The 9,813-nt window shown below is 33.9% G+C and overlaps 2 protein-coding genes across 2 annotated transcripts; one reads left to right on the top strand and one right to left on the bottom strand.

Annotated features, from left to right (window-relative positions):
• The first annotated feature begins 766 nt into the window (after positions 1–766).
• On the top strand, positions 767–4,638 carry LOC109002017 (telomere repeat-binding factor 4-like). Its single transcript, XM_018979579.2, has 7 exons — positions 767–807; positions 893–1,054; positions 1,671–1,870; positions 2,606–2,690; positions 3,483–3,566; positions 4,090–4,369; positions 4,471–4,638. Exons 2-7 carry the CDS (start codon positions 905–907, stop codon positions 4,500–4,502), a joined length of 831 nt encoding a protein of 276 aa, XP_018835124.1. The 5' UTR covers positions 767–807; positions 893–904; the 3' UTR covers positions 4,503–4,638.
• Positions 4,639–5,625: 987 nt separating this feature from the next.
• LOC109002015 (glycylpeptide N-tetradecanoyltransferase 1-like) lies at positions 5,626–8,297 on the bottom strand. The gene is made up of 2 exons (XM_018979576.2): positions 8,147–8,297; positions 5,626–7,078 (listed from the first exon to the last, which is right to left on the bottom strand). Exon 2 carries the CDS (start codon positions 7,075–7,077, stop codon positions 5,776–5,778), a length of 1,302 nt encoding a protein of 433 aa, XP_018835121.1. The 5' UTR covers position 7,078; positions 8,147–8,297; the 3' UTR covers positions 5,626–5,775.
• Positions 8,298–9,813: the final 1,516 nt, after the last annotated feature.

The raw sequence follows: 9,813 nt of genomic DNA, 5'->3' as shown, positions 1-9,813 counted from the left end.
TTTGTGCTTAGATAATAATTAAATAATAATTAGAAAAAAATTAATACTATATACAGTCTTAAGTATGTAAGAATCACACACTTTCTTTAAGAAAAAATAGGGTTTATAATTAAAAAAATAGTTTTTTTTATGTGAATTTTAAATTTATCCACTTTTTTAAAATGAGCGTGTAAAATTTACATACTCTATAATTCTTTGTCTGTCCAAACATGCTCTAAAGTATGTTTAGATGGCAATAAAGTCTTACTTGTGCGATTTGGATAGTAAGATGAAATAAAATAGTTTTAGATAAAAATTAAAAGTTGAATAAAATATTAATATAATATTATTTTTTAAGATTATTATTGTTTTAGAATTTAAAAATTGAATTATTTATTATATTTTATATGAAAATTTTAAAAAATTATAATGATAAGATGAAATATTTTTACTATCTAAACTTATTATTAGTGAAGTAATGCTATTTTTCATGCTAAATTTTTTATATTTAAAGGATGATTGATATCTAAAATCACTTAAAATATTTCGAATTAACAAGAATGACACAAAGTCAGATGGACATTATTTTTCTCTTTTTTGGTTTAAGAAAAAACGTCAATTGCGTAGCTAATATTTATAAATAATTATATTTAAAAGTCTTTATTATATCAGCTATGATAATATAATTGAATTTAAATATATATATATATATATATATATTAAAACCATTAAATGAATTTAACGGAATTATAAATTATATAGTTGGAAAAGAAAAAGAAAAGGCGAAGTGAATGTCGCAGGAGAGGAGCGGGAACGAAAGGACACAGGGTGTCGTCTGTCCTCACCTTGGAAAATCCAAAACTTACGCCATTGCTCTCTGAACTGACTGTTTCTTTCAATCTCTTTTATCCAGAGGTAGAGAGGTATGGGAAATCAGAAGCAGAAATGGACGGCGGAGGAGGAAGAAGCCCTACTCGCCGGAGTGGCAAAGCACGGCCCTGGGAAATGGAAGAATATTCTCAAAGATCCCGATTTCGCCCCTTTCCTCACTCACCGCTCCAACATCGACCTCAAGGTTCCCGTCTCTTTCACTATTCACTCCCGCATTCCTTCATTTGGTTTTGCATGATATTTTATTCCCTCGATGCTTTTAGGGTTTTATTTGGGCCCTAAGGTACCCTCTTGTTCAAGGGAAATTTGATTTTCCTTGAATATTTCTCTAACGTATGGTTCCACGTACTTGAATTGATATTAACATCTATGTTGTTAGATGGTCTGATTCTTACCAAAAGCCTAGGTGTTATAGTCAGAAGTCAGAACCAAATTGTTCCCGGGCCTCGCTTCTGTTAGGCCGGAGTAACCCCGGGATTTTGCGCTTGAAACCTTGAATTTCCAGGATTGTGGTTTTCTGAACGGAATTTGTGAGAACGTGCATACGTACGTGCGCACACATTTTTATTTTATCTAGCGCTCGGTGACTTTAACTTTTAGCTAACGAATAAGTGAACAAGTGGCTTTAATGGAGAAAGTTGGATAAGAGCGTTAGAGCGCGGTCCTTTGGCGGGTTTAATGTTGCTTGTCAGGCTTTATGGGATCGAGTTATTAAATTAATATATATTAGGATCTTCGTTAACGCACGCTAATTCAAACCTGCGTGATGTTCATCTGTCTCACTCTCGGTTACCTACCAGGACAAATGGCGAAACCTGAGTGTCAGTACTTCTGGACAAGGCTCTAAAGATAAATCAAGGGCTGCAAAAGTAAAAACTACGATAGCTGCTCCACTTCCCAATGTTCAAAATTCTTCTCCTGCTGCTCCACTTCGTCATAACACTGACACTGTTATGGATGATCCCTCTAATGGCACACAGGAGGGAAAGAATGCTCCCAGGTGCGTGTTTGTCTTCCTCCTTCTCTTAAACTCCTTCAACATTTATGGTGTGGATTTTTGGTCATGAATTAGTTATGTTTTATTTTATCTCCATTTCCAATATAAGGGGTGGATGGTCAGCCACAGGTTCGATCCTGTACTGGTGGATGCGTTGTGATTTCATTTTAGATATGGTCCTCCCAAATTCTTATAACTACTGATTGATTACTGGCACGGTACAGAAAATATGAGTTGACACTTGACAGTGATTTATATGGCTCTAATGAATGCAATAATTCTCGTATATTGGGCATTTTTATTAAAAGAAATTCGTAGCTTTCATTCTTCAGCCGGAATTTAAGAATCCTATGATCATACTTGATAGAGAGAATTTTTCTGGATCTCATCCATACCAACAGAAGTGCTTTTAAACCAGTACGGGTTTTGGAGATGATAAACCAGTTTCATCATTTGTTTTTGAATATGCTTTCAAAGCATCTGATGAGCCTAAAATTCAGACAACTTGAAGTAGAAAGCCTGTTGCTTATACGGTTTTATATTATGTACAACATGGCAACTTCACTTTCAACCTTTTTTCACAATTTTTTTTAGTAAGTAGCCTTTTTACACAATTATTATATTCTCTTTATATGGTTTTTATATGCGAAAAGTATCTCTTTCGTCACTCTTTCATTTTTCAAGGTCTCTTTGCAGGGTATTTGATTCTGTGTTTTATTTATTTATTTTCCTTACCAGGTATAATGCAATGATTTTTGAAGCTCTTTCAGCAATAGAAGATAAAATTGGATCTGATATAAGTGCCATTGTCCACTTTATCGAGGTCAGATGGAGTTGTCTTATCTGTCATCCTCTTATCCATTGGACTATATATTGTCCTGAAGTAATCTGCATTAGGTTGTATAAGTTTTCATGGTTGCAAAAATCTGTGTGCAATTAGGATGAGAAGAAATCAGTTTCTGCCAACTCTGGAACTGTACTAGAAAGACATGGAATGCACTTATACAAAGCCTTTCAACATGACATGAACTTCAAATCAAACTGATTTGCTTACATCATTTGAATCTTACTATGCAACCACTACTGTGCTTCAAGGTTTAGGGTCGAACAACGCAAAATGTTGCCCATGTCTTCTTATAGACCCAGTGAATGCTCCACAGCTTCAGTATTTTCCACTGCTATCTTGTAAGAGAGTAGGTGGAGGAAATTACCTTTAGGATGGTGGCTAATTTGATGAAAAACATGCGGTAACTTTTTTGCCTTTTGTGAGATTTCTTTATCAAATCCGTAACAGGCAATTCTTAAACTTTGTATGGGTGTCAGTTTCAGAAAATCAAGAATCGAACCCTTACCGTCATTTGAATTGATTTCTTCATATTTGTTCATTTTAGTGACCTTGTGCCAAATGATTAGTTCTCAGTTTCAAATGCAAAATAAAACACAAATTGGATCTTTAAGCTTTCATGGATCATCAAACCTATCTTTCCCATTGGCTTAATCATACTTCGTTTAGCAGTAGCCATAGGCATGTTGTTTGCTTTGCAATCTCTAGTGTCAGATTTTTATATATCTGATTTGAGAAGAGATTTCAGCTCTTTTCATTCATCTATTGCAGCGAAGGCATGAGGTGCCACAAAATTTTAGGAGGCTATTGAGTTCAAGGTTGAGAAGGCTTGTTGCACAAGGCAAGCTTGAAAAGGTGAATTGATTTCCTTGATGTTTCACTGAAATTTACCTTTTGAGATTTGTTGTTTAGTGATATTGCTTCTCTCATGCACTTGCACTTGACAAATTGAGTAAAGAGTTTCAAGCTGACATCTGCAAATGTTGCTTTCTCCTTTTTGCTAATCAGTATGGTGAAGATTCCTATTTCTCAGTTGAAGAAAATAGTTTTTTTTTTTACCTAGAAGTAGTAATATTTGAACCCCGGCTGCCCTTTGTTTGTTGAGTGAGTTCACGTATATTCCTGTCTACCTGGATAACATCCCTTTCCTTTTTTTAATAATTTTTTTAATTAAAATATATTTGAACCACAGCTGCTTCTCCATGATGGCAATGGCATGACCAATCTTATTTCTGCCCAAGTTCTTAGTTATGATGTCATGTACCTGAAGCATGTTCTGTCTGCAATATAGTTTACACTCAGCATTACTATTACGAAATTTCTGGAATGGAAGCTTTATTTCTGATTTGTTATCTTATGTGTCCATACAAAAATGCAGGTCCAAAATTGCTACAAGATCAGAAAAGAGACCGTGTTAGGAACAAAAACTCCTAGCCCAAAACAAAGGGATGTCAAACCACGGCAATCACTGAGCTCTGGGTTAATGACCACCAGTGAGACTGTTGATGATGCAGCTAATGCTGCTGCCTACAGAGTAGCTGATGCCGAAAACAAAGCTTATATGGCTGCTGAAGCTGTTAAAGAGGCAGAAAGAATCTCAAAGGTGGCAGAAGATACCGATTCAATGCTACAACTAGTCAAAGAGATTTATGAAAGATGTAATGCTGAAAACACATTTACCTACTTAAGTCATTTTTGTTGTTCTAATATCTTGCTGATACATTGACTTTTGTTTGTTTCTTTGGGTTTATCGTTGCAGGCTCGCGCGGTGAAATTGTCCCCTTGGCTTAGGTTGGTTATCCGTTAAATTTTTTATTCGGTAGGATAAAATGTCGGTTGTATAATTAATGAAATCTTTGTAATTGTGGGGATGTCTATGTAAATCCATTGATCCATGCAGTAATCTCAAAGTTTTCATCTCTACACATCAGCATTTTTTTGGACCCAATCAGGGTGGATCAACGGGGAAATAGTTATTCTATTACCTCCCATTTGTTTTTTTGTTTTTTTTTTATTCAAAAGATTAAAAAAAAAAAAAATAGAGATGGAAAAATAGCCTACACGGGAGGGATGACACTTGGTTTTGCATATGATGGGGGAGGGAGAGAGGTGTTTGCAGTGGGTCTTTGAGTAGGTTACTTCATGTACTAACTACAAAAAACAGCAAAACTTTCAGTGAATGACATTTTGTTTTGGGTAGTGCTATTATGCCAACCCAAGTCTGGCCACTTGGTGTGCCCCCTCACTGCGAATTGTACTTTTTTTTTGGCTTTTAATTCCAAACATTTTTTCAAACATGTTTAATCATTTAAAAAAAATCAATACACCAATAATTACTTTTTTAATTATTAAGTAAAAATGATATTATAAAATAAAATACATAAGCAGTCAAATTGAGAGTACAAATTACATAATATCTTTTTCTTTTTATTTAATGAAAGAAACACACTCCGACCATGAAATTTATGCGCAGACAAACAAAATTATGAACTAAAAAAGAAACCCAGAAACGACCACCAAATTCTATTGGTTTATGAGTTACAAGGAAGTGACACTAAATTGAAAATTCAACTGTTGCGAGTCATGACTCCAATCGTATTGGAACATGAAGCACCAGGATGCTACCATCAAGCTATCAACCATCCGATATATTATTTCGAGTAATGTTGAATGCAGTTAATAAATTGTGCAAATGTCTTACACTCCTTTCAAAAAATAATAAAATTCATAATTAAAAAATTAATTTTTTTTTTCCTGTGTAAATCTCATATTTACTTACTTTTTTCAAAATGAGTATAGGTCGCTACTATGTAAATATCATTTCTCTATTATTATTCACTTTTCGCATTATGTTCATGGCATTCTAGCGAATCTAACATGCGAAAAGCAGGACAATCTACAATTGCACACAAACTTCCAGCAAGAAAATAAGGTCCATATTTTTTTTTATTTTGTTTCGCACAATTAAATTAAGCGGATTCCCAAAAAGGATAAAACCTTACAATCAAACTTATCAAAGTCCAGCAAATAGTTTTAATCCTTAATCAAAATTTCTGAGTTCCAATTATAAGAGCACCAGCCCAAGCTCGATTGGCCTCAATTCGTGTCTAATCCGATAGTTGTAAAGATAGTAGTGCAGTTTCCCATCGCCTGGCCCAAATTTCAGTTCCTTCAAGAAAGATTCATTCTGCATGACATCCAATGCATTGAAAACATCATAATCCTTGCGTTTAGCCACAATAAGAGCATCATTCATTAATTGGAGCAAAGGAGTTCTTGTGGCAACGTTATAATAAGAATAAGCTGCTTTCAAAGTAGAATGATTCTGGTTGCCGAGGATAGACGAAGGAAGTGTGTAGAAACTGCAGAAATCAGTTATCTCGTGAGTCTCAGTGCTTTCAACCAGATAACTATCCACGACATTCTCCTTTGGAAGAAGCCAATGCTCCACATCATTTTCATCAAAATCTGGCGCAACAACAAACTGGTTTAAATAAGTCCTAAGCAGCCGTGTAACTGCAGGAATATCATGTATCTCCATCTTTCTGAAACCTGGAGTGACTGTTGACTCTGGCAACTTGTAAAGCTTTATCGTTCGACTCATTGTCATCCTCGCACCAAGTCTAGAAAACCCAACATCAATCAGCTTCTTTGGGTTCAAGGATCTATGCCAATATTGGCAAGTTGAAATTGGTGTTGGAAGAACCACCCCTGCAGTATAGGCTGCTTGCCAGATATTCTCCAAGTGAACTCTCCTGGTAACCTCTTTGATCATGACAGGAGCAAGTCTCTTTGATCTGAGCTTTTTATGAACACAAAGGAAATTAATTTCTGCCATGGTTACTACATTGTCACGGGCACGGATTCTAGCAGGAATGCCAGTAATGAAGGCAACCAACTTCTTCGAACTTTTGGCACGGACACCTATGTGCCAACTCCTATAATAACCTGGAGGACGTAAAGCCCAGCGAAGAAACTCCTTTGAATAGTTGAATCGGAACATGTTCTCGTCGTCCTCAACATAGTTATGAGTGAGGAGGTTATAAACCTCATCGCACATCTCATCTGAATCGATATCACAAGTAATCCACTCATAGGGGTTGGGTAGGTTGTAAGGTTCTTGTTTGACTTCGGATAAGGGGGTTGGGGGTTCAATGGGGCCCTCGGGCAAACTGGTGTCCCCCAGATCCTTGAATTGCCCAACAGGTTGAGTTTCCCAAAACTTATGTCTCTTTCCAAGAGAGAGTGATTCTTGAACCTTTCGAGTTATAGCATCAAGAGGGAGGTCATGCTCAGGTTCATTCCCATCAGGAATAGGGTTTTGGGTTTCTTCAGGTGATCCAGGTGATGCATTGCTATCAACCATTCTGACATATTTTTCATAAGGCAGTCAGCAAGACAACACCAAAAATCCTTACTATTGAAAAAAAAAGAAAAAAAAAGAAAATTCATGTAAGAAGAGCCTCCACTCAAATGTGCATGAAATGCCATTTGATCTGCTCATTGGAAGGAACAAAATTTAACAAAACGTTTCAATCCATCATGTATTTTTCCTAAATGATCCAGTTATCTGCCTGGCCGCGGTGGTGTTGGGTGGGGGGCAGGGGGAGGGGTTCAAATAAGAACCACGTTTCTATCTTTTATTTTTCCCACCATTTCATTTTTTTTAGCAAACAAATAGATGGTAAAGGATTTTCAAAACCAAGTGTAGCACTTGAAGATCAAATCTTTAAGGCCAATGAGAATAAATTAAAAAGAGTAATAGAGTTTAAATAATTATAATGAACAAGCCCAACTAGGTATGGGTTGGCTTTGTAAGCCAGACGAAAATTACAAACCCAGCCTATTCTAACCATTTAGCTTACATAAAAAGATACTTTTTACAATACAATATATATATACATATATATTATATATTCTTTTCCTTTTGCATCCGAAGCTAAACAACTCAAATATTAACATCCAATTTTTTCTAGTTTCCTTCCCTTTTTCTCAATTATCACAGAAATAGGCAGAAAGTAGGGAAACCTACCAATTCCGACAAATGAAAATAAAACTTACTTAGACGTACATGCATATCATAGAAACAAACTTCAAAGATTGAATCATGATACACAATAAACCCCGATCAACATCACAATGACAAAATCAAAGTAGCAAGTGACAAGAGAATGCAGTATGTTTTATTCTTCGCTTTTCCTTTAATTTCTGAGCTACCAGACACATTATGAAAAACACAAGTCCATTAAACGCATATAAACAAAGTAATTCCAAGATCTACACAGAAAAACGAGTACTGGAACTCGGCGAACCACTAAAACGCTCCACCACTAAAGAAAGCAACTAAATTCTCCAATCTCTGATTTTCCATGGTTTTATGACCAAGCAAACAAAGAGTAAAATCACTACGAAAAGGAAAAAGATCCAATTATTACCTCAAAATTATGCATGAACCTGAGAGATTAAATATTCAAATCGATCTCTCTTCGAGCTCGTTTGTATCTGCGCTCTGAGACCTAGGGCTCATATAGAGAACGAGAGCTTCGGAGAAACCGACGAGGTTGGGGGATATTATTGGAAGTAGCGAAAATGAAGGGTGGAATAAAGCGACATTGCGGTAAATATCAATGAAGTATGTGGGTATATATGTCATTTGAGGATTCGATACAAACTGGAACGGAGAGAATAAAGTAGTCTTGTCCGGGGAGAAGCATAGAATCACTTATCGTACGTCCATTTGTTTGACAATAAATATTTACTTAAAGAGTAAGGATCGTGCTACAGCCCCCGCTCCCCGCTGGGGGCTGTAGCATATGTTGTACGTGTTTTTTTTAAATTGTTTTTTATATAATATTTTTTAATATTTTTTAAAAAATAAAATAAATTTAGAATATTATTAAAAATACTTTCTTAATCAAGAAGTAAAAAAAAAGTTATTAAAAAATACTTCTTTAATCACGAAGTAAAATAAAAAATTATAAAAAAATATTTTATATTTTACTTCGTGATTAAGCAAGTATTATTTAATAATATTATAAATTTTTTTATTTTTTAAAAATATTTAAAATCATTAAAAATATCTATATAAAAAAAGAATTAAAAAATACACATGATAAAATACACTAGAGCTCCAGCGGGAGCTCCAGCATTTTCCAAAGAGTAATGATACATCCACAACATTTTGTACAATGATCTTATAAAAGTAAGATGATTTTATAAATATATCCCTCATTTAACACATTATTGTACAATGTGTTGTAAATAAATCATTTTCCTTTACTTAATAATCAACCCTAAGATATAAATGGGCCTGCGTTTATCTGATTACGCCTCGTTTAGAATATGGATTCTTCTCAACTCAGATGAGTATAGGAGTTTAACTAACCCAACATTCAAATATATAACTCATAAATTATTAAACATTACTCAATTGGAAATCTCTTTATACAAGATTTACAATTTTTTTAACTTAATACATCTTTACACGCAAAACTCATAACTTTTTTTAACTTTCTATAAATATATTTAAGATTATCTTAATATTCAAACACATATAAACTCATCATAAGTAGCCTCACAACACTCACACTACCATTTCAATTCACTATTATTTATAAATAACTCAATTCAACTTAACATCCAAACGATACCTTAATTTATTAGGCCCCATTAGTTGTAGAATGTGGCCCAAAAATGTCGTTTGGATAGTGAAATTGTTCTATATTATCACATCATTACAATTTTTTCAAATTATCATACAAAATATAATAAATAATTTAATTTTTTCAAATTTTAAAATAATAATAATATTAAAAAAATAATGTTCTAATAATATTTTATTCAACTTTCATCTAACAATGTTTTATGGAGTTTTAGAAAATGAAAGAGAAAAAGTTGAATAAAAAATGTTCTAAAGTTATAATATTATTTTTGTTTGGAAATTTGAAAAAATTGAATTGTTTTTTTATTTTTTGTTTGAAAGTTTATGAAATTTGTAATGATTAGTTTGAAAATTTTGTAATGATTAATCTAAAAATATTTATATTTAAGTAATGTTTGGAAAAAAAATGAGATGAGATGAAATAAGACGAGATGAAAATAT

Source organism: Juglans regia, chromosome 7, assembly GCF_001411555.2.
Source record: "Juglans regia cultivar Chandler chromosome 7, Walnut 2.0, whole genome shotgun sequence".
NCBI lineage: Eukaryota > Viridiplantae > Streptophyta > Magnoliopsida > Fagales > Juglandaceae > Juglans > Juglans regia.
Note: the sequence above shows the minus strand (reverse complement) of the source record. Positions and strands in the feature narration are given on the sequence as shown.